This window comes from Cimex lectularius, unplaced genomic scaffold (genome assembly GCF_000648675.2).
Source record: "Cimex lectularius strain Harlan isolate CLEC.00 unplaced genomic scaffold, Clec_2.1 scaffold188, whole genome shotgun sequence".
Classification (NCBI taxonomy): domain Eukaryota; kingdom Metazoa; phylum Arthropoda; class Insecta; order Hemiptera; family Cimicidae; genus Cimex; species Cimex lectularius.
In genome coordinates, this window is record NW_019392882.1 from 1,375,340 (window position 1) to 1,401,705 (window position 26,366).

A 26,366-nucleotide genomic window follows, 5' to 3' on the forward strand; every position below is an offset into this window, starting at 1 on the left:
TATAAAAAATATATTTTGCATTGTATAAGTTCACTTTTCCACATCCAATGTATTTATTAAATGTAAACAATGTTTGTAAATCCCAGGCCCTGAAGATGATCTTAATAAAGATTGAATCATTGGAACGATAAAGAAAATGTTTTTCTGAAACCTACATCACACCAGACCGCATCTCATGATTTCTAAATAATTATCAATTAACGGTCACTAATCACCACACATCTTTACACGTAATTGTGGCTTGATTAATACATTTCATTTTTGTACAGAATTTTTTTAAAATATGCTTAACAGTTTAATTTTTAACTATTTGCTAACTCATATTGTCTCAATATTAAAATGTTGAAACAAGATCGTTAATATTTAAAAAAATGTTGAAATATTAATTATATAAATAGGGCTAATAAATAATAAATAATCCTCTGACTTGTATTTGCGGTGTGGTTGTGGGATTGAATCCCAGCACAGCATTCAATTCAAAAATTTCGTATAATATGAAAGAATTGGTATGACCACTCATCCACAACACCCAATGTGAGATGGACAAGCCCTCCTGAATGACAGGAATTACTAAGCAATAATTTAACTACTTACATCTGCTAATGTGTTTAGATGGGGTGCAGCGATGAAAACAACATACGGGGCAAATTCAGCGGTTCTCAGCATTTTGAGAGCCTGCGGTTCAACATCTAGAATCGCAACACTTCCTTCTCCATGAATTTTCCTAATTGTCTCAAGCTTGGTGCCGTACATGGCATCTTCGTGGCTGCCTGCATTTCGGTAATGTGTAAGACTATGTTAATTCTCTATCAAAACAAATAAAATGACTTACCATATTCGAGATATTCATTTGCAGCGATATCTGTCATCATTTCATCATTTGACACGAAATAATATGTTCGGCCATTTTCTTCATCGTTTCTTGGTGGCCTAGTTGTGTCTTAAAAAAATGAAAAAAAAAATGATTATCCTGATTTTTACTACCAGTAAATTGATACTTACGGGGTATCGGGTAAGCATATTTATCAGGATGCCTCGCAATGAGAGTATTCTTGATATGTCGCCTACCTACACCATGTGCACCAAGTAGTACTAATGTTTTTCTTAAAAATGCTAAAAATATTATTTATTATATTCCTTTTGCTCAATTGATGCCAGACAAAATAATTTGAAATTGCACTCACAAGGTAACTTAACTACTTCCTCATAGGTTACCAAATCAAGTTGATCAAAAACTGCGTTGTGTTTGGCTAAATATTTATCCTTATACTGCTTCTTTTTTCGACCGAAGATTGAGCAATTAACTAAAAAAAAGAAGAAAAAAAGAGGCATTTAAATAAGTTTTAATAGTAACAATTATTACCTACAAGAACCAAGCTTTACAAATATAAGTGTTTTCTAAACCTCAAAGATTTCTGGTACAAACTTCAATGAATTTGTCACCAAAACATTCACAAAACACTATTTTATGCTACAATCATTCATCTATATGTATTTTTCATATTAGAAAACTTACAGTCTAAACAGGCAGTTTAAGTGAGGTCTTGTAAATTCAATCAAATGGAAATAGAAAAATTTCAAGAATACAATTTTACAGAATGTAGGAAACAGCAGACTGAAAAGAAGCCAGGATATACAAAAATAATATTATTTTTATGTACAATAAGATTTTAATTGTGTAAATCTGTGTAAAGATTTTGTTAATTTATATAACTATTCTCTCAAAGTCACTTAAATAAATGTAAGATTTCAAGTTCCAGCAGGTGATTAGGTAGAGTTCAGTGAGGTTTGAAAACAAAATAACCCCAATGCAATGGTATAAATAAAGTCCTTTGTTCAAAAATACATATACATTGACAAATAAATATTTTGTGGAACCAGTTGAAATCGAGTTTAACAAAATGATCTTACGTATGCCTTTTAAACAGGTTATAAGATTTATACAACCTCTGTAGAGCTTACCAAATCAATTTCTGAAGTTTGAAAATGTTAAAAAAAAGTATTGCCCTAAGTTTAATTTTGGAAGGGAAAGATTAATTATTAAAGTCAGCAGCCTACGATCTTGATAAAAGAACAAATATTTTAAATAAATCAATTTTTAAAAATATTCCCTGGAAGTTGGCATTTTGAAAAATATATACAAGAAATCAAAAAGAGTTAAACTGGCATACTTTCTATAAAAATATAAATAAATCAATAATTAGCATTCCATTATTGCTGTTATCAAAACAATAAAAATATTACAGACCAATTAATTTATTAATAATGAAAGTATAGGAGTCAAGTGATTTGTAGAGAAAAAAAAGTGTCTGTATTTAACTAATTTTCAAAGAAAATGTCCCTTTTCGCATATTAAGAAACTGAAAAAATAGGCAAAGTTAAAAGTATTACATGCAAAAGAATTTCATATATACAAATATATAAATAAATATAAAAAATATCAATTATTCATTACATGAAAGCTAATAGAAAATAAGAAAAGATTTGGAGAGAGAGGCTGAAAATATGATAATGATTTTTTACAAATATTATTAAACAAACATTACAGTGCAATTAGCAACTGTAGTTGGACAATAATCACTAGCATTCATTACTCTAATTAAACATAAGTGTGAAATTTTTTTTTAACGTGTGTCAGTTGTACATTGCAGGCCAATTAGAAAAAACCTAATGCAAATCCTCATGCTAAAAGGGTGTTTCAATCTTAGTAGCCAGGCCTAAGTACATATTTACAAGTGGTAGTACACTTGATGTACCATCTATCAATCATTCAATTCAACCTTAGGGGGAAACGAGCTCACACTCTCACACAAAACCTTATCAGCAAAACTAATTGAAGCTAATGGAAGCCGTAGAATTCAGGGGATTTTTTTTTCTGAAACAGGTTTTGTCTACACCTAGCCCTAAATTGGGCTGACTAAATATTTGTTGTGACCTCCTCACAATCGCACTCTATTTCACTTCATTTTATGTCAAAATACATGATGAAAGCTTTAAGACTGTTTATGCAACCCAATGCTGTGCTAAAATCAACTATAAGTAAATAATAATTTATAATAGTGAATCTTTAACAATCGACTCACACACTACTGTAATCAGTCATTAAAATTAAAAGCATTTTAGTTTCAATATTAAAAAATATATAAAAAATTGAATGGTCTAAGACGTGGGTTGTATATTTCAAATATAAGCTGCTGGTGTTCGTTCATTACCTTTCAACTTTCCACGACTTTCTATTGGCAATACATAATCATTATTATTATCAAAAGCGAATTAAAAGCAAAAAATGGTTTGTTTTGTTTCAAATGCATCTACAGAAGCAAAACTACTTTAATCAGATTTACATTTGTGCTTTTACTATGAAAAAAAAAGTTTAATTTTTATTTTCATTTTTTTTATATTTTAAATTTTAAATTGAACATTCTGAATGCACATATGCAATGTGATACTTTCTATGGTGAGTAAGAATTTGCTTTTTTGAATGTAATTCGATAGGACCACAAATTTTTATGCTGTGCTTATTAAAAATCTTAATATAGCCATTGTCTTTTAATACAGAGTACTGTTTTTCTCAGCATGCTAATTTCTTTTTCTTATTGTCTTTACCTGTAGAACCATCACACCCGTCAGTATGGGATGAACACCCTGGCCCTGAATCACCTTTGCATACAGATATGAGTCATTTCCTAATCTCTGGGTTAGTTTTTATATTTTTTTTTTCTAACAACACATCTCTCATACTTTGATGGAACAAAATTTTTAAACAAAACTAAATGATCACATATTGTTAATGTTGATTATGTATTAATTTTTGAAACATTTTGTATTAAATGTACACTTTTGGAGATGTATAAAGCTTTTCTAATAATTAAAATAAATTATAATTTTGACCAATTTAATTCAAATGGTTTTAGAATAAATTTTTAAACTTTTAGACACTTAAAAAAAATTGAAAACACAATAATTTTTAATAATACAAAGTCAATTAATGACAAGCTCAAATAATTATTTGATGAAACAGTCGAAAATATATATCACAGCTGCTCTAACAGATCCTTGCTTTGAAGATGATCATCAGGATCATCAAAATGCAATGTTGATTTAACAGCTACAACCAATTTTGTGGGATAAGTAGGAAGTAAACAATGATGTGGAATGCAGTCAAATTTTTATTTTTTATTCTTATAATTTTTCTTTTCACAAATTTTAAAGGGTTAACGAAAACTTCCTAATCCTAGAAGATCTTGGGTCATCTTTGACAAAATTCTTTCTTAGAATCAGCAACTAAATAAAGTCATACAAAAGTTAGGAAAAGCTGGGGAGTAAATTAAAAGATGTGTTTATACACAGCGGTAGTAAGACTCATGATAACCTATGGATTGGTGGCTGGACGCAGTGGACCCAAGACATTCCAACTGAAAGTAGTCAGGATCAATACTAACAAGAGGTCTTGAGTCTTCTTGAATCTACTAATTTATCTAGGATTAGAGCCCCAATTCACAGGCTAATGTAGAGATAGGCTCCAATAAGCGTACGTGCATAAAAAGGAGGAACTGCAGGCAGTCAAAGTTTTGGGGATGCATGATAATGCCATGATCCCAAAATTTAAATTTTATAAAAAATTCAAGTTAAAATATTCCATAGAGCAGACTGGGAGGGATTCCAGTTATGCCGACCATATTCGGTATAGAGATAGCTAAGATCAAACGTAGGTCAAGATCTGATATCCATGAAAATAAACCAAGGACTAAGATTTGTTTAACTGTTTGGCAATATGTTGCATTTCATGTAGATACTGTGGCAACTGAATACTATAGCAAAGAGATCAAAAGGCTAGATGTTCTCAAGAAAAGAATAGCCATCAACTTGCCAGGCTGCATTAAAAGCAACGACCTCTTCGGCCTTAAAGTAAATAGTAATTTGGCAGCACGAAGGCCAACCAACATTGGCCACAAAGAGGCCAACTGCTAGCCTTAACTTTAACCTTAGGTGGGTCTGGGGCTTCAGCGACCTCAAGTTAGGGCCTCAGCAGGTGTATCTTTAACTCGCGGTTTAAACAAAAAAAAGGGAGAGTGTGTTGGATAATTTTCTGCCTTTATTACTTGCCTTTTTATAAAAATACATTTAGAAAAAGGGACAATAAATTTCAAAGCTTACTCGGGGAAAAAAAAAAAAAAAAAAAAAAAAAAAAAAAAAAAAAAATTATAATCAATGTGTTTATTGGGATACCCCTCGATGGCCAGTGAAATGTACAGAACAGGCAACGTGTTAACGTGGTGGCAGACGTTTAGCTGCAAAGATGCAGGCTATGACAGGTCAAGCCAAGGCTCGAGCACAAATAAGAAAAAACTCTGAGTCGTGCCAACAGTCCTGTTATAGGCAAGTTAATCCTGGTTGTTGTGAGCAGGCCAATAAATGAGCTTAGCCGAAAGCGTTCGACCGAAACAGTCAAATAGTTTTGCCAAAACTAGCTATGAAATATCCTGTATGTGACTAGAAATGTACCTACATCATTGAGGGCTACTAATTTTTAATTGGTTAGTTAATTTTTAGTTAGAGTAGTTTTTCTAAAATTGAAAAATATTAGAAAGTATTTCGAAAATATATTTCTAAGTGAAAATGACATCTATGGATTTAAAAAAGTTTTAATATAATAATTATATGACATAAAACTAATAAAAATCAGGATTTAAAGTTTGATTCTTATTTTCTTTTCCTATTTTATGATTTGTATGTTGTTTGAGCACTAAAAGTGTACCAACATAGTAGTTGTAAGAATCAATTACGCAATCAGCATTAAATATTTGTATGCAAAAGCATTTTTAACTATTAACTAGTTTATTTCAGTGAGTTAATAATAAATAAATTCCTGGTTGTTTCAAAAGTACACAATCAACATATAAGATATTAACTGAAGTCCGTCGTGGAAAAAAGTAATGTTTTTTGTGTGACCCAATCATTCTAATGTAATAAAACACATTTTTCAAATTGCAAAAAATATAATGGATGAGAAATTATGAAGCCTGCTGGAACTTAGTCCGTTCTTTCCGCTTTTGAATTTTTTTAGCCACAATTGGTTGAAAAAATAAAAGCTGACATTTACCTTGTTCATGTTTGTTTTTCTCCAAGGCTGTGCAAGCTGTTCGCCACTCCTGAAGTTCCGGCGAGGGGATCAAACCAGCAGATCCGCCCGCGTTGTCCTTCCTCGCTTGCCACCAATTGTGGTCGTCTTTACTAATTATCTAATTTTGGAAATGATCATCGATCAGACTGATTTTAATAGTCCTGAGTCACCATAATAACTTACCTGTAAAATATCACCTGTTTTGAAAGCGATACCCGCTTGAGCACATGGGATGAGATCATCTTCTAAAGGATCATAATCAAATTGAGCACGAACGAAAATCTGCAAATGAGAAATATGGAGATGTAGGAAAAAAAACACAAAATTTCTGAAGTATTTAACACCTAAAAAACCCTATTTTGCATTTTAATTAATATTTTAACATTTAATATTGTTGATTATTAAATTATAAATTTTTTATTAAGGTGTGAAAGTTTTTTATTTATTTAATAAACTAAACATGTGAATCTACAGGAAAACAACCTCTGTCAACATGAGTTGTTATAATAATAAACTACTATGAGTACCACAAATTACAAATTTACTTTAAAATTATTTGATTTATGCCTCATGGTAGCCAAATGTTTCCAGATTAGTCTACTTGTTTAAAAACTGCAATTATAAGAATGTTTAAATGATAAATTAGCAAATGTAATTTACACTTGTAAGCATTAATGGTGAAATCTATTTTTTTCTTATGTGTGTAAACTATCTTGTTTTGCGCAAATTTGCTGGAATTATATCATGTAGTCCAAACGGTGAAAAACGGTACACATTTCATACAATATATCTAATAATTAATTGAAAACATTATATTTTTTATAAAATTTTAAAACATTTTCTTTATATTGCAAAGTAAATGAACGCAATAATATATATATCCAAATTTTATATTAAAGACAATTGGAGAATTTCAAGCTTTATTTTCCAGTATGTGCACTTTGCTTTATGTATTGCTAAATTCTTATTTTGTTATGCTATTCTATAAGTAATGCTACGCTAAAATATGTTGTATGAATTCACAAATTTTACCCATTAATGACAGACAAATACAATAAGAAAAAACTGACGGTAATAATTGAAAAACATTTTGTCAATCTATTTGATTATACATAATAGAAAATTGAAAAATGATACTATTTTACTTTTTCATAATATTATTTAAGAGTTTAAGAAAAACAATATATGCTGAAGTCTTTATTTTTCTTTCAGTAAATTTTAGTTTATTTATTTTTTATCTGAGCGATTGATTGACAATTAATTTTACACAGTGTTGTTTTATTTTTCAAAGGATTAAAATAAAATACCCCTATAAGTTTATTATTTAATTTTTGTCTTAATGGTTTGATTTTTGGCGAATAAATTTGTAGATTATTAAAGAAATTAATGGTTTAAGAATGTTAAACTCTAACATTGTGCAAATACATAATTCATATAAATGAAAGTCTGTGACAATTTGTAATATTTAAGCAGGTATTTAGTTCGGTTTTCATGCCACTCACATGCTTAGGGCATACATTCCATCATGCGCATGCTTATTGTACAGTGAATAAACGACATCTTGGAACGAAAAGTTGGATAAAAAACCAAACAAATGAACTAACCATTTATATTGGGTCAGTACTTACTAAGACTGGTGGTGGTTTTATCCTGAACAACTGAATAAAATTAAGGTACTGTTGTAGTTAATCAATTGTTTTCAAAATTGTTAATAGGAATTGGGAATATATGTAAGTACTTTGTGTTGCATGTGCAGATTAAAGGTTTGACAATTCATTTGGCAGTCTGTGTCTTTTTTTATTTCATGAACTTTTTTTTGTATTAAAGGAGTAAATAAAATAACCAGCTATGTAGTAGTTTGTCTTGATTACGGTTTCTGGTGTTTTCCTTTTTTTTTTTGTTTCACTCTTACAGAAACATGCAAAAACATTTCTAAGTTGTTAGTTTAGCAGTATAAATAATTTCACAGTGAGGGGTACACGTATTTTTGAAGACAATCTAATAAAATTATCCATATTTTTTTTTGCAATTTAGTATTTTATTAAAAAAAAGAAGGATAATACTGAACTTTCAGCGTGAAATTATATAATTAATTAGTGAACTGTGAGTGCGAAAGCTTCTTTAAAATGTGTTTCCTTAAGAAATTTGTATTCCATGTAAGCAATTTTGTTTTAAATATAAATTTCATATTTAATTACTTTTTAATGCGAAGCTGAAAATAAAGTTTATCAGATTACAAGCAATTGCAAAACTATATTAACTGTAATAAATAAAGTCAACATGTGAAAATTCAACATGCCCTCTAAGTAGAAAATTTTTTCTTTACATTTGACATTTTGTTTTTTTAATGATATTTAAGTTCGTATTTTTTTACTCTATCCATTGTGACTACTTTGGATACTAAAAGCGGTGAGACATTTATTAAAATGTACATTTGTTACACTAGCTTCTCTCGCATATGGTCCAATTGTATTTCAGCTTTGTGTGCAGTCTCCAAAGAACTATGCTGAATGAAACAACTTCTAACTAAAAATATTTGTGCAGTGTTTATTCTATGTGAAACACCTTTGCTATTACATAATTATTATAAGTTTGTAAAAAAGTTTTTAATGTCTTTTTTATTTTTTATTCTTTGTTCTTTTACTGTTTTGTTGTATTGATATTTTAAAATAAATACCAAATACTCAAATTTATAGACAGTCATCTACAAGACATTCTGATTATAATGTAAAATTAGGTAGAAATAGATCTTAATTTCACTAATTTCATGGTCCGCTTGACCAATTAATACTTTACAATTAATTAAGGTTTTTAGTTGAGATGAAAAAAAAGTCAATGGCACGAGAGGGATTCGAACCCAGGACCTTCGGCTAGATACGCTGCTGCTCTACCACCTGAGCTATCGTGACCTCGATCCACTCGGACATCAACTCCCCATCTCAACCAAAAACCTTAATTAATTGTAATAGATCTTAATATTCTATTCTCAAATTCAAAGGCATTATTCTCAATAAAAACTAAGTTAACTATCTAGTTAAATTAAATACTTAAGGTATAAGAACAAAGTCTTAGTATAATTCAAATTAATATATTTTTCTTACTTATTAATGGGATTAAATATTAATAATAAGATGAATATTAATTAATTGAAAAATGTTAATTGGTCATTCGGACCACGAACTGTAATGGTCTTATTAACAGCATTAACTGTTGTCTAAATATGGTATTTGTAACAATGTAATAAAATATTAATTTAAAGTAAGTAAAAACATAACGTAGATGTTACAGTACTTACTTACTGTGAGTAGGAACTATCCTTTTAAAAAGTAACGTAGATGATATTGACCAGTAAATTTGTAACTTTAGGATGATAGAGATTAGCATTGTTATCATTTAGCTTACTTATCAATTGCTAAGCTTTCAGCCTGTTTGACCTTCCTCAGTGCTAAGATATGGTTGATTTAATGATAGAGTCTAAGTCTATTTTTTGAAAAAAAAAAAAAAAAGGTGTTTATTTATCTACAATATATCCTAGATCTACCCCATCATTCTAAACATGATACAAAGAAAGTAGCGGTATTGGTAGGCAGAGTTTTTGTGAATGTATCAAGAATGCTGTCGATGAGATGCCCTCGGAGGACCTGACTCAAAAAAGAAGAGTCATCACCTGATTAAGAATAGACCTTGCGAGGTTGACACATGGACCCTTACTTTTGGGCTAAAGGGTCCCACCTAATTGAAGGGTGCAATTCCTTGGCTCCCTATAGGGCTTAGCACAGCAGCAAGTATTAGGATCTCTTATTCTGATTCTTGGAGGATAGGAGAAAAAAAAAAATAAAGTTCGCAACAGCACAGGTCATATCAACCCTTGATGTACTGGTATTTTTGGAACAAAAAAAGAAAAACAATTGCAAGTGTGTCTAGGGACCTTTACATTACAGTAATGAGCGCTGTGTCAATGCCTTAACCATTGCGGCCACTGACGCCCCTGTTTTGTAGCCCTAGCAAGTGCTAAGTTTGAATTTATCTATTGGCATGATTGAATAGTGTGAGAGGGGAAGAATATTGTGTATCCCATCAACCCTCATTTAGTTAAGTTTTATAATAAGCATGATGGAGGAATATCAAGTACACCACCAACCTGAGTGAGTGGTAAGTAAATAAGAAAGAATTTATTTAAGAGTGAGTGAGAGTATGAATGGATATAGGAATTGATTGTGTTGGGGGCTGAAATGACCTAGCTGTTGATAGCTTCTTGATCCCAACCTCGGAATGGGAAATACTTGAGTACTGCTGGTAATTTATTGTAAATTACAAAAGCTGGAATTCCCGGTAGACTGTGAAAAGTGTAAGCTCAACTCTTTACACACATGCATGTATATACATGTGTGTGTGTGGATTTGAATAATCACCATTACATCCTAGCCCTGAGGAAGGTCACATGTAGGCCAAAATCTTGAAAGTTTGGCTGACTGACCACAACCCTGATTACTACCCATCATTTTAAATTTAATTTAATTTTAAATGTAAATAAAAGTATACTAAGAGTATTAGGCTTAAATTGAGAAAATACTTTCTACTTAATTTTTTTTTAATAACAAATATGACAAACTTGATTTTTATAAAAGTTTTTTCTCTATCATCAGCATTTGTAAAACTTCAATAAGTGTTAATAGTAGTAAATGTTACCATGAAATGTCATATTATTTAAATGTCTTTATTTAGTGACAAGGCTTTGTAGAAAATTTGACATACACCTCATTTGCAACACTAATTTGGGATTGTTAAATCTATCTGGCGTCTTTATGAACAAAAATACCAGGGCCCTGATGAATGACGCGCCATGATTTGATCTAGTTTTTGTGGAATGGCCCCACTAATTTAATTAAACTGACATGTTTAATAAGGATAAAAAAAATACTGAGTTAATTAACAATTTATTAGATATGTTGGCTGTTTTCTATTTTCACTTGTTTTTAGGTTGATATACTTTATCCTGTTTATGGAATGTTTTTTGAACCATGGACTAATATTCGGAGACATTATGAAATTTTGGAGGCATTAAAAAGATTAGTTGGCTTTAAATGTCCCACTACATACATAATGTCAACTGCATAAATAACATATTTTGATTTAGGTCCTATTTTAAACATGTACCTAAATAATATTTGACATTTAATCACTAATTTAAAATTATTTGCTTAGAGTATTTGCTGACTTCTAATGACAATGAACAACAACATCAATACAACATCAATTAATGGGGTTTGTGAAGCAGCAGTATCATGCTTTTGTGAAAAAAGTAAACTTTTTATTTTGGCAGTATAATATGAAACTTTAAAGATAAGGGATTTCAATAAATCGATTAAAAAAATATAGTTATAATGAAATATGCACACAAAACTCAATTGAAAAAAACGATATGTTTATGTTACAAGTTGAAAATCGAAAATTAATTTCATTTTTTTTAATTTATTCAATAAAAACTGATCTTTTATAGATGCAAAAGAAATATTATTAAATTATCGGTAAAGCTGTTTCAACATAATAAAAAAATTTAGTACCAATCATAATAAAAGTGGAAACATAAAACACTGTGAGTAAAATGAACAATTGCATTTCATAGCGGTGGAACAGCTGGGAGTTGAAGTTTTATATCAAGAGATGTTTCTTGCAATGGTTTTACAGTGAGAGAGGCCATTTATCTGAAACTTTCCACAAAAGTATAATTTATAATGTTGGGATTTCACGGTGATGTAAAGTGAGTCTGGAACTTCTGAGAGCTGGGAATGACCTGAACTTCCCATTTTATCATTTCCCTTTAATTATTTTGAGTTTTCCATTCATTTTTAATACAGGTCATAACTGACTTTTTAAAAATAAATAATTACATCTAGAAATGTGTGGTGATTAGTGACCGTTAATCGACATTTATTTAGAAATCGTGAGATGCGGTCTGGTGGATGTAGGTTTCAGAAAAACATTTTCTTTATCGTGCCAACGTTTCGATCTTTATTGAGATCATCTTCAGGGCTCAATAAAGATCGAAACGTTGGCACGATAAAGAAAATGTTTTTCTGAAACCTACATCACACCAGACCGATCTTGCGATTTCTAAATAAATTACATCTAGATTTGGTAAAACCAAACAATCGTTCCATTTCAACATTGCATTTCAATAACCATGCAAATCTTTATTTTTTTAGAGCAGTAACTAAAATTTCATGCTTGCTAGAAGAACCTCTGGTTATAAAACCTGTAGTAGAGAAACCAACTGTCATAAATTCAAAAATAATAAAGGAGAGTGTAAAATATTTTGATGAACTTCAATTTTATTTTCATAGTTCATATGAATATTGAAGTATATTTAATTAAATAATTTATCAATCTTATAAATATTTATCCAATCTTTCACCATACATTTAATAAAGCAAATTCTACAAAGGCAATTCTTACTGTTGAATCTTTAATTTAATGAAATTACATTATTTTGTGAAATGAGGTATACCATGTATCTGTATTTCAATCACATCTTCCTGGCATCCTTTATCGCTGGTTTTTTTTTTCAGACACGTTTTGGTATTTTACCATATTCAGTGGTTGATCTGTGTGTTAATTCGAAGAGGTAGAGTCTAATTTTCTAAATGGCATCTTTGATGGAATTCAACAATTGAATGTCTAGCTTTTTTTTGATGTCTGTTCCAGTCAATTTATGTTTTTAATGTGGTAAACGATATGTGTGAAATGTTCATGTTTTGTCTTGTTGAATGTGTTATGTCTGTTTAACATTTAGACTTCCAAATATATCCTGTATATTTTGTCCTTTCCGTTCAACATGAAACAATTTTAAGCTTGTCAAGAATCGTTAACGGTACATTGTGGTTTTGTGCGAGGGGTTTGCGTTATTGGATTTTCCATCATTGTCCCTAAATGATCTTACATGCTCCTTGTATCTGTACTCTTTTTCTAACTTGCCTGATTTATTTTTCTTGAGTCAATGTTCAGAGGTTTTAGTAATGTAAAAGTAAATCCTGTGATACAGGAGGACTTAACGTCCAACTTCCCGTTGGGCGTTGTGGACGAGGGGTCAAACTACAATACAATTCATTTTACATATTGTTACTAATTAAAATTCCATCGGGGTTTGACCCCAGAACCTCTGGCATAGTAAGCATGAGTCGAATGCCCTTACCAATTGGTCACTTCGTTTCAAGTTTTCTAGGTATTTTCATCTTGGGGGGGGGGCTTTATGTTTAATTTATTGGTAATTAATGTAATTTTTATGTCTATTATGCATTATTATAGTCTAAGGATGCGAATGCTGTGAGTAATTTCATTTTCATCCTTTTGTAGGTTCTATATTCATTAAATCTTGAGATTGTGATCTGTGTTGTGATGCTTGGATTGCAGAGTTGTCACCCTGAAGACCACTGCAGATTAGATGGCAAAATTCCGAAACGCAGCATATAACAGACCAAAGCAGCGAGGATAGTCATACAAAGATGATTGATAAGGATCAAATTACATGTTTGTTTATTAGTTTGGCATTTTTTTTGTTTGCATTTTGATCAAGCATACCAAATTGAAAACGACTAACCTTTAACGTTTGGCCGTATGAGTGTAATATTGACCACTGTCAGAAGGGAAATTGCCAGAAGATAAAAACAAATATCCATGGGATTTTTGTTTTTTAAGGAAAGACTAATGAATTTCTTTAATAATTTTGGGAATGTCTGCTTGCAATTTAATAAAAATTTAAGCAAACATACATTTAAAAATAAAGATATAAAAATAAATGTGATTGTAACACGTCCACTACACCCAAATGAGCGGGTTGTAAAATCTTTCTGTATGAAAGAAAGTACTTCACTGATTTAAGCTTAAATTCATAAAAAAACCCAATTATTGCAACGGAGTGTATTTTCCGAATAAAAAAATTAAATATATACTTTGATACGTTTTATGGTCTTCGGTGTTGAAGCGTGGATTGGCAGTTCAGTTTATATTTTCTTTATCTTTATATTGAGGAAAATTTCTTCAAAAGATATTCTCAGCAAGAATAATCCTTTTAGGCGAGGAAATCATTATGGTTTGTGCGGCTTAGCAGGAAAAAAAATTAGAACGTTTTAATAAAGACAAGGATTAAAGTGTGCAGTACACCACTTGAAAAAGCCATAATGCTGACTAATGAGTCCATTCCAACTTCCGTAAGCCGTAAGAAAAATTCAAATCATTGATACATTTTACACTATTTTCAGATACATTTTATTTTCTGTCTTTGTGAATAAATATATGGCTGTTGCAAAAAAAGAGTTTTAATTGAACAGATTCTTCCATATTTCGGTACTTCTAACTTCAGAGTATTTAAAGGTCACAGCATTGTATTAATAAATTTTGAATAGATGTCTGGTGGAAAAAGGCAATCTGAGATTTCCATGGCATAAAAATCTTGTATTGATTCTGTCCGTTTTGGGCTCATTGGGCTATCCTCAGCAGCCCCAATAAGTCATTCCCCAATTCTTGTCTCTATTTAACAGATGATTTTAAATAAATTGTAATTTTGAATATAGAAACTCTACCTGTGATTTAAAATTGTCCATTGTAAGGAGTGGGGCTGCTGAGGATGGTCCAATGAGCTTGAAAAATTACAGAATAATAATACAAGATTTAAAATCGGTTTATCTTTCTCCACCAACCATGTAAATTAGGGAACTATGGAAGAGACGACGAATTCTAAATAGTGCTAATTAATGATTGCTACTGTATAGACATACATAATGATTGATGAATTTTAAGCAACAGTTAGTCAAAGCAATATGAATGTCAATAACATGCAATTATCCTATAAAAACAAGTCATAAATATATCATAGACAGAGTATTTTAACATTAAAAACTAGAAAAATAGTACAAAAACGTTTTTTTGCAACATAGCAACATGAGCATTAGTACTTCGAAGTTTTTTTAAATATAATTGACCATATTTAGGTTTCTTTGTTTTTGTGGGCCGACTAATCTACAGGTTGATTACAGACTTACTGTCTACCAAATTTGTAGCCTATCAAACTGCCATTAGACACTGGATTAATAATAAGTCTTCCCTTCAATGGAAATATAGCCCTGGACAGAGGCATGTGAAAAAGTTTATCAAAGGACTATCGCTGAAATTAATGGTAGAACTACTAAATCTAAGACGTGCTAGGACGAGAATAATAGTTGGACTGCTAATTGGACGCTGCAGACTCCGGAGGCATATGTGTAGACTTGGTAGAAACAGGCCTGTGCAGATATTGCCAAGAAGAAGAAGAAGAAACAGCGGAACATGTCCTCTGTTGGTGCAAAGGCCTAGTAGGCTGAGATTCCTAATCCTGGGAGAGGAAAAGCCAGGGCCTGAAGGAAACGCACAGGAGGCCTTGAAAAAGTTTTGAGGCCTCAAGCTTAACAAGATAAAAAAATGGAGATCCAGAATAGACTAATACTAGTCGTAGTGCACAAGTCGTAAAGAGGCAGGCTCCTATATAATCTATCTATAACTGTCTACCAAGGCAAATTAATGTCGAATTTTGCTGAAGTCAAAAATTTTAGAGGTTTGTTAATCTAATTACCTTTTCATATTTTTGTTTATAAACAAATTTACTGTGAATTTTAAGCAGATTCGGTTTTCAGAGAACGTTTTCATTCATTTCATAATTTCAGATTTCAGGTTGCTTCCAAAGTGCTATTACCAAGAAAAAAGGTCTCCCAAGTGGGTGGGCAGTATAGGTTCCCTCACATTTGGCGTACTGCCACGATCGCGATGAAATTGTTATGTACTCCTTAGAGAAAAAAATAGTTTGTACGGTATGCTTTTTATACCAGACCAAAATACCACAATTTCAACGTGATGGAACCATTATTTACTGAGATATAGCTGTCTAAGGGATTTTATGTTTGTTCATATGTTTATCCGATGGGTATAAAATTCAAAGGGAATCATCTAGAAAGCAACCCGCATAATCCTTGAAAATTGCATAAGAATCCAACAAATGGTTTCAGAGATATTGCTGTGTAAGTGATTTTATGTATGTGCATGTGCAGCCGTTGATCCGATTAGTATTTAATTCATAGAGGAGCATCCAGAAACCAATCTACACAATGTCTGAAAATCTCATAAAAATTGGTCTCATGGTTTTGGAGTTCTGCCGGTTACAAGGAATTGACTATAGACAGACAGATACGGAACCAAATTTGTCCAGAAAGCTTTGAAACGCAAAATTGGTTGTTGATTGTGGAGGACAAACATTTTTTCAACTTCCCGCATGTATACAAGGCTTCCATACTTTCGGTAGTTCGGAAGCGAAAAAGAAAAAGGTCACATTAATGAATGCACTTGGGAAATAGTAACAACCAGATGATGACTTGGGTGTCAGGGCGGAAAGGAATTTTGGGTAACAAAAATGCAGACAAACTCACCAGAGAAGACCATAAAGTAGGGATGACAAAACAAGCACAGAATCATCCCTCATCAATGAGGAGGAGCAAACAGCTACGCATATTATATATCGATGCGAAACAACTCTTCAATGCTGACATAACTTGTGATACAAAAAAACCCAGAAAAAGGAATTGTAGCAACAACAATCAATGACCTAATACTGCTTAAGAGAAGGGTCGAGTCAATTGCACTGAACTTAGGAACTAGGAAAAGTACAATAAGCCAGAAGGCTGCTTGGAGAACATAAAACCCCCACTTCATATCATCATGATGTATCACTTAATTAAATGTGAATGGCCATACCTTAAAGAGTATTTAGTGATTTTGGTCTGATGAAATGATCCACAAAAATACATACAAGAATTGAGATCCACTATGGTTTTGGCTATTTCTCCATCACCCTACTATGAATTGAAGATTATTTGAACTTATAGTTCCGAATATTTATGAAATTTCTTTAAAAGGATCGTTATGGGGACACAATCGATTAACAAACCATAAAAGATAGAAACGATAAATGGTGGAGTGAGTATTTTGTTCAATCTTTATAAAAAGATTGTTAGTTTTTATTGTCTATATAGCGTTTCAAAGAAAGAACAGATTTTATTGATTTGTTGTTTGTTTTGAAAAGAATTTTTCAAAATAATCCATGAATATTCCAGCACAAAGTGGGGATAATGGAGACCCCATTATCCCCTTTCATTTCATGAAATTTATTTAAATAATTAGATAGTAAGCATTAAGAGGTCTATTACGTAATTTAAAAAAAATATGTTAATAGAACTCTCCATAAGTTTTTGTTTTATAAGTTTTATACATTCTTTAACAGGGTCTGACTGTGAGTAGGAACTATCTTTTTATAAAGATTAAACCATTTGATATAGGTTGATTATAGGCGCTCCTTTATATGAAATGGTATTGATTTGCCTCGGCTTCAACGCTGGCCTTGATTCGTCAAGTAAAAATGGAGTTGATGAGTGAAGATTGGATCCGATAGAAAAATATGAAGCCAGTTTTGATCAGACAAAATGAAATTACACGAAGACTGATGGCGTTCAAGATTCAATTTTTGCTCGAAACAAACCAGGATTAGTAACCAGGATAGGTATAAAGCCTCTGTACTCTGACGATCATCAATTCAGGTTCCATCAACTCTCCAGCCTATCAACTTCATGCAAATAATATTTTATGTCGTTGTTACATGCCAAATTAATCGTGGATTTTGCAATTAACAAACATACGTATATATTGGATTGTACTCACCGGAGCAGATCTTGAAGTCTCTTACCTTCGGATTATCCATAAATACTTGTTTTTGTTATTTATATGCCTATACTGGAAAACAAGCTCCTATCCCTGTTTGGTGGAACTCGGGGTATTTTTCAAATCGGAAAGGGCAATTTTTCCGAACCCTTATCGCCATAACATCGTTTTTCAGTTTGAAAGGTCATCCTTCTTATTTTACCTCGTTACCGCCTAAAAGCTTAAAAAAACACGAAAAAATGAATGAGGGAATCGCTTTAACGAACCTTCCCCCCTCTCATGGAAAATAATGACCGGTTTACAAGCTCTTCAGCAAAGATAAATCCAAATTCAATAAATTTAAATGGCTGTTATTAGCAATAGGTTTCCAAAGTAAGAAAATCTCACAATTTATAATACGTTTGTTCCATCACGTGTCCAAACCGTTGCAAACTGTCAGTTGGCTGATCCATCACGTTTTCAGACCAGATTTATGACTGGTTTTCGACCATCAAAACAGACCGAGTATTTTACTAGGGACTGGCAGCCCGATACATGCTCTCATGTTTCTCGGCGTTTTGCTCATGTCAAATTACAAGTTCTTACTTAATTAGGGACCAGATTTATACATGAAATAAAATATAAATATGTATATTTTTTTTGACAAAAAAATAAATTAAAAATAATGTATAAGATGACAAGTTAATACAAATAGAATTAGAAGAAATGAACCATTAATTTATTTGAAATAACATACATTTTTAAATTTTCATAAATAAAAACCTATCTTTCTAGTGATAAATTAAAAAAATAAATAAAAGCATTAAAACAAATATAGAAGAATTTATTGGCCATCCATGAAGGGTTCTCCAAATTTAGTTGAATGATATGCAATAAAAAAGTTCTATGTGGTGTATTTATTATAGGAAGAGCAAAAAATTGATAAATTCTAGAAGGGAGGAACAGTCAATATCATTTATGTTATTGACATGATGTTCATTATTAGAGCTATAAACTATTTTTAAAATGTTACAATTTTGAGAACACAATTTAACCCAATTTTCGCCGCTGATTGCCAGAACTCCACATCCATTAAATATAATACATAAATCTATATTGACAAAAAGTCAATTTCCAATTTCAAACGTTTCGGTGCCTAAACTGTCCGAGATTGGAATAAAGTGTTTCCATCAGAGTTCTTAAGTAAGTTAAAGTTAGGAATTGGTGATCTGTTTATCAGTGATTGGTTCGAGCATGGTCAGTCATAAAATCACGGATTAGTTGGCAACAAGTTTGTGATTGCGTTATGGAACAAACCTCATACTATAAAATCTATCTACCTCTATCAAGATTTATTATCATAAAAATAGAGGTTCTCAATGCTGTCTGCGGGGGGTGATGAACCTGAAATTTGGCCGTTACTGATCAAATTTGATCTGCCTATCCTCGTTTGTCTGGATTGTCAGACGCGTTTCCACGTTTTCACCAACCCCCAGGCAGACCAAAATGGCCAAATTATTTAAATGATTGAATCTTTACAAATATCTTTGCATATTATTCAAATAGAAAACGAGACCCCCAAAAGGGACAAAAACGTTAATATTTTTAGAAGAAAACTTGTACTGTAGAAAACAGAAATCTGTAAATAACCAATTGCATGACCGGTTTAGATGTTACGCCAAGTTGATTTCTCTGCTCTTCAAGCTCCGACAGAGGCCCGGTTGATTCTTTGCTTTCAGTAAATCTTGACCTTTCAAACTAGATATCCTACCGAGAGATACTAACTTTTAACCGAAGTGTCAATCCGACCCCGGATGAACGATCAAGATGATGAAGACGCTTTAATTCTCAAGATTGTAATTTAACCGTTATTTTAATTAATTTTTATGTCAAAGTAAGAATATGTATGTCATGTTTTATTGCGATTCGGATAACACTCCGATTCCCTTTTATGAATGAGTTCTAGTTGGGCTGAGGCCGGCCCCGGATGAACGACTAAGAAGGCGCTTACCCCTTGTTTCTCACGATGGTAATTTTTCTTTATAAATTTTTTAAATTTGTATTTTATTAGATTTTGTGTCTTTCTTTGCAAACCTAAATTCCTTGTTTTATAGATCCAAGTATGAATGGGTTCCAGGACTTTGGTAGTCATAGGCAGATGAACGTCCAAGAAGGCGAAGACACCTTGACTTTGAAGATGGTAATTTTTCTTTTTGCTTAATTTTTTGTATATTATTAGTTTTGTGCCTTTCTTTTCAAACTTACAGTTTCAAGTCCGTCGTCTTCGAATCTGTGCCCAAAGCAAGCAACACGTCCAAGGATATTTCCAAAGAGCCTAATACAATTTTTTTTAGTAAATAATTATTATAATTACATTATTTCTTTTGTTATAATTCCTTTTTTCAACATACTTCTAAAAATCAAGTCAAATTTTAGTGAGCAAGTATATTATATGCCCAAATTTGCCATCGTAATATGACAAAGTTTCTTTGTTTGTGTTCGGTATATTATGTCAAATCTATTTCAGTGAGCAGGTACTTATTTAATTTTTTTTCCCATTTTATAACAATATGTGACTAAAAATTTAAGAAAAATTGACGAGACTTTTTTTAAAAACAAAAATACAAAATATTTACTTTGACGAAAAAATATAAGAAGCAATGGAGATTATTTTGCTACTATTTTTTTTTCATTAATCAGTTTTGTCCAAAAGATTTTGCCAATGCTTGACGTATATGAAAATAGAGTTATTTGCTGTTAGCAGTGTTAATTTGTTCGAACGTGCTCCATTGATAGAATTATTTTGCGTTTTTTTAGTAAAGCAAAGTTATGTTTTCCATGCTAACGAGATAAATGCGATGTACGTCCGTTTCCGCACATGCGCATGTTTTGACCTTCTCGTCAACAAATTCGTGAATATGAGTGAGCAAATAATAGTAGTTAATTAATTATTCTTAACTGGCTTGTATTTTTAATTTAGGGTGCATTAGATACTCCTAATTAACTAAGAAATTAACACAAAATCCTAATTCATTCAAAACACATGGATTTAATTACTGTAAAAAAAATCACTTACAAAAAATAATTAAAAAATCTAATAAAGCATTCTCATACAAAATCACGTGTATAAAAATGCAACGTGCATAAAAATTCCATGCTTAGCAAACAGTCTAATTAACAAATAAATTATACAAATAAAGAAAATTTAAATTTTTATTTCGACATACAGCGTTCAAACAAATCTATAATCATTAAAAAAAGCAAAAAAAAGAAAAAAAGACATTACATTCTTACAACAAAGCAAAACATTAATTTAAAGCTAACATAACTGCAATATGCAAAAACTTAAAAGAAAAAGACAAAAATAATTATAAATCTCCACCTGTAAATTATTCATTAGTAATAGCACAAATACATAAAAATTTATGGTCACATAAATCTACGACCGATTTATATATTCAAAACTGAGCATACATATTTCATTAGTTGTTGAGTTTTGTTACCAAATAAAATGCAGGATGGTTTTCGTTCTAATGAAGAAACAGAAAACAAACCATCATTTTTAGTTGGTAACCAACAGCATATAATGTAGTTTTTCAACATTTGAGAATTTCAATCACAAATTGGCGTTTCTACATCAAGGCTACATGTATTTGATGTCTCAATATCATTAATGATTATTATTGAATACGAGAGGGGTGAATGTGGGTCGCTCGCCAATTGACTACAAAGCCTTTTTAAACACAGATTTGAAATTTCTGTTTGAAAATATTTCAAATAATACTACATTTTTTTATCATTATTTCCATACTCAAAGGGTTAAAGGTAAACCTACATCTACAAAGGTGCTATTTGCTGGAAACACTTGGACCATAGCAAAGAGGCAGATTATTATTATTTTTTCTTCGTATTATTATGTTATTCTTTTATATATGATGTTTAATTAAAAAAAAACTAAATTGTACAATTTTTTAAAAGTAACTTAATATTAGAATTATATTTTGTTTTGTGTCAGACCCTCAGCTGATCAGGGCAATTTTTTTTTCTGTAAATTTGCTCCGATCAATCAAGGGAATCTCTGTTTTTGTAACTGTTAATGCAGGGGTAAATAGAACTTGGTCTTACTTGTACCTCACAAGGTGGTGGTGCACTCCTATAAGACGGTACTATCTTGAAAGTCACGGATCCTCGAGCTTCTCTCTACAAGAATATAAAATCCATGTATTTTCTCCTCGATAGTACATCATATTTTAAATAACTACTTACATATCAGATATTAAACCTGAAATTAAAAATCTAGCGAACACTCAATTTTCATTCATACCTTTATTTGAAATGGTTTTCTGTACTTTAAGCAATTTATTTTAAAGAAAAGCAGTTTCATTCACTCTCACGGCATTCAAACATTAATGACAAAAACACTTGGTTGATATATATTAGAAAGATATAATTTGTATAATATTATTATTGCAATTAAAGTATATCACTTATCCAATATTGTAACAATTTTTTGCAGACTATCAATTATTAAACACCAAGGATAAAGATAATTGATAGATAATTTGGAAAATCATCAAAGAAGAATCCTTTTTTATGCTATCAAATCTCCAAAAATTACCCACCAAATTCTACTTAGCAATTTGGCCAAATTGGATAACTGAAAATATCAAGAGTGGAGTCAACATGGAACAAATACAACATGAAATTATCTAGATTATTGGATTTAACATTGAATCTGTTAATAAATTGCCTTGCTTAAAAATTCTCTTGTCAAGAAATCATTACGACCATGCGCACCGAAACCAATTTTGGTCTATTCTACTTTGTCTAGAGTTCTTGATTAAGCATAAGGCCTTTTATCAGATCCCAAAGCTTAAGTTAATATTAAAGGCTCCCGTGTACTTTCAGGCAGTGGCTTTTCCTCTCCCAGCATAGAAGAAATTCAGCTCAAAAAGGCCTTCCTACCCCGGGCATGTTCCACAGTTTCTTCTCCCTCCTGGCTATAAATGCGCAGGCGTTTTGCTGTTCGGAGTCTTTTATATATATATATATGACTCCAGAATCTGCAATATGCAGTCCTATCATTTTAGCCTTTACACATCCTCGATCTGCCACTAGCCTTAGATGGTCCTTTAAAGAACTTTTTTGCATGTTTTTGTCTTGGAATATAATCCAATTGAACTTATTGTTAGACGGATCTACATTTTTGGCGATTTGGTATGCTGCATAGGCTTATAGGTATCTTCATTGAACTTTCCTTGGTCAATTAATCGGCCAACTTGTATTCTTGTGCTGTGACTGCTTTAATATCAAGGTAGTTTTCTTTAACGATGCCTTCAATAGCTGGTAACCAAACAAGAATGATTTTGTTATTTTCCCCCAATAATGTGATTTGCCTGGCACAGTAATAGCTACGGTCCCCATGAAATACAGCATATTGCCAAGGTTGTATATATTAAATTCACTAGTTTCGTGAATAATACGCCGCTGGTATCAAGCCGAAAATCGTGGGTTCGAATCCCGCTCGTGCCATTGACTTTTTATCTCAACTAAAAACCTTAATTAATTGTATGATATTAATTGGTCAAGCAGACCACGAAACTAATGAATTGAATAAGTTTAAAATGAAGTATCCTTCACTAAAGCTCTCTGTGGCCATTTCATTTGTCGCCGAGAATCAAATTGATTACATGACATTTGAAAAATGACAAAAAGGAGGGAAAATTCAAAAGGTGTGGTTGAGATGGGAAGTTGGTGTCCGAGTGGATCGAGGTCACAATAGCTCAAATGGTAGAGCAGCAGCGTATCAAGCCGAAGATCGTGGGTTCGAATCCCGATCGTGCCATTGACTTTTTTATCTCAACTAAAAACCTTAATTAATTGTTGTATATATTGTAGTTCTTAGTTTATTTACACAGATACTAGCTCCTGACCAATAGTTGATCAAGGAGCCGTCTGTATACCAGTTTTAGGCGGTATGAACTAATAATCTGGAAATTTAAGTTGTCTTATTGGCCGGGTTGGGGCCTGGCGAGGGTGGTTCGTGTGAAACGGGCATGTTAGCTGCTGTAATCTAGGGGATGCGGACTTTTCCATAGGAATTTCGATGTAAACGATTTTTATTCATATCCCCAAGGGTCACACCATAAAAATATTTTTTATGAGGAGTTTAGGTTTCCCCTTCCCCTCTGAGGGCTGGCTGGCTGTCGGGGGACGTGGGACTTGAGCAATCTGGGTGCCTCATTAACCGTCACTTAAACTTAATTTGACTGGATATCAATGGATAAGGCAATTTAAAAAAAAAATCAAAAACCAAATATCTGATAGACTAAATCTTTAAACCAAATTTAAATCATTGGCTAACGATCACTAAACATCACACATTTCTTTATCCTATCTTGTGACTCCTGACCTTAAATTAAAAATCCTTTTTATAAGTCCAACTGCTACATTTAATTTTTTTGTCCAAGGGTTAATGGATTTGTAGTTGATTAATCCGTTTGGTGCCAATGCTTTGCAAAACCATCTTGTTATAACTGATCCATTGTTTCATCTTGTAATTTTCGTGTCAAGACACAGAAAAGGACTATCCTTCACTTTTCTTGAGTAAACTTAAGTCTCATGTAGGAATTAATGAATATGTCAATCATACGTGAAATTCTATCTTCTGGGGCCGGTGTTTTATGTCATCAACATATACAAACAAAAAAGGAGGGGGTGAATTTTAATTTATTCAGATTGGAAACTATTAACTCTTTCACTACAATGTCGACTAGTTCAAGGGTAAACAGTTTCACATATTATTCCAAAAATCTGCCTATAAAACAGATGAAAGAATTCATGCCTCCTTGAAGGTAAATTTTCGCACTAAAATGATTTTTTTTATGTTACCTATGCAATTATGTATGAATATATTTTTCAGTTCTTACATACCACGTTATTGTTTTTATAGTTGTTTTAATCATTAAAATCTTGAGAAAGAGACGATAACAGGAAACGTTAAAGATGTTAAAGAAATAAGTGTTTTTTTGTTGTCATATAAACCGAAATCAGATCACAAGTAAAAGAATATATAAATTAGGCAAAAGAATTAATATAAACATTACAAAATTTAAGAGTATTATTCACGAAATAAAAAACATTGTTAAATCAGAGAAAATTTATGTTTCTCTTTACCGTTCACTCCCTTTGTCTAGGTATTGCTCCTTCACTCACCCCCTCTCAATCACTTTCTTTCTTTAATTGTCTTGATTGATTCCTCCGACAGCCTGCTTTTGTTTAATCCGTAACCAGGGTTGGACATTTAAAAGCTCTGTATAACACAAATGACCGTTCTCCTACATCTGCCACTATTGTACCCCTAATAACTTCTGCCATAGCGCACGAGGGACATGAGGAGAGAATGGAAGTTGTAATTATATGTAACTAATGTCTGAAGATATTTCTCGTGTGAAAAGACGTCTTCTTTTTATCACTTATTATTATATTTTTTGTGCCCAGTTTTATCTGAAAATTTGAAATATTTATTTCATTTAAACAATAAATGGAGCTAAGAAATTGGAATATAAATAACGTTTACGATGTTAAACCAGGAAAACCCCTTCGATGTGCAGAAGTCTCGGGCTCTGTGCCATACTATTAGGTAGTATCCATTAAATCATGGAATAATTCTCACACTTTTTCTTTCCCTCTTATAATCTTATATATTTTTTAATAACTTGGATATATTTTCTGTAGAACCTAGTTTTCTTTTCATGTTGGAAGCTCTTTACTTTAATAGGAAAGTGCATGTACCAGTTTACATTGAACGTAGTCTCATTATTATTTGTATTATGACCAACTTTGTTTTGTAAATTTATTCTTTCATTATTTTTTGTTACTATGATGAGAGTAAAAAAAAGAGACCACCCTTAATATTTTAAATTATCTCTCAATCTTCCATTGATTATCTTACAACAATATTTGGCCCGTGTAAAGGGTTAGAGTTAAATAAAACACAAATAAAGTTTCTCGTTTGTGTTTATAATTGGATTTTATAAATAAATCTTATAACAAACAAAGCCAGACTGAATAGAATTAATTTACTTTATGCTCAACTAAAATAATTTAGTAGTTTAATTTAGGTGAAAAATCTGTATACTTCTCTCCAAGTACTTCTATCTTCTCTATCTCTCTCTCTCTCTCACTCACTCTCTCTCTCTCTCTCTCTCTCTCTCTCTCTCTCTCTCTCTCTCCCTCCCTCCCTCCCTCCCTGATGAGTAGTATGTTCATAGGGCAACTGGGGGCAGACCTAATATGAAATACTCTGGCGATTCGGTAATTCTTTTTAACTCTATATATTGTGGGAAAGGTACTGCTTTGTTAATGTATCTATTAACTACTCTGTGTCTGGGGTTGATCAGTGTACGCGTGGTGGTGGAGCGAGGTGATGAAAAAAATCGAGGCGTTCTGGGAGTTTATTAGTAGGTGAGAGAAGTTCTAGTTGATCTGAAGAGAAGACATTACAGAGGACACGACATAATTGATT

The 26,366-nt window shown here is 31.8% G+C and overlaps 1 protein-coding gene across 2 annotated transcripts in view; it reads right to left on the reverse strand.

Annotated features, from left to right (window-relative positions):
* The window catches only part of LOC106674389 (peripheral plasma membrane protein CASK), a 377,414-nt gene that overhangs the window by 2,388 nt on the left and 348,660 nt on the right, over positions 1–26,366 (reverse strand). The window contains exons 14-21 of one of the 2 annotated variants that reach the window (XM_024229020.1): positions 21,971–22,039; positions 7,753–7,782; positions 6,308–6,406; positions 6,104–6,242; positions 1,185–1,304; positions 1,003–1,113; positions 833–940; positions 595–770 (exon numbers count right to left, since the gene is read on the reverse strand). In XM_024229020.1, the coding sequence (XP_024084788.1) occupies positions 595–770; positions 833–940; positions 1,003–1,113; positions 1,185–1,304; positions 6,104–6,242; positions 6,308–6,406; positions 7,753–7,782; positions 21,971–22,039 (852 nt within the window). The remainder of the gene's footprint in view (positions 1–594; positions 771–832; positions 941–1,002; positions 1,114–1,184; positions 1,305–6,103; positions 6,243–6,307; positions 6,407–7,752; positions 7,783–21,970; positions 22,040–26,366) is intronic. The other variant, XM_024229021.1, reaches the window with a different exon arrangement.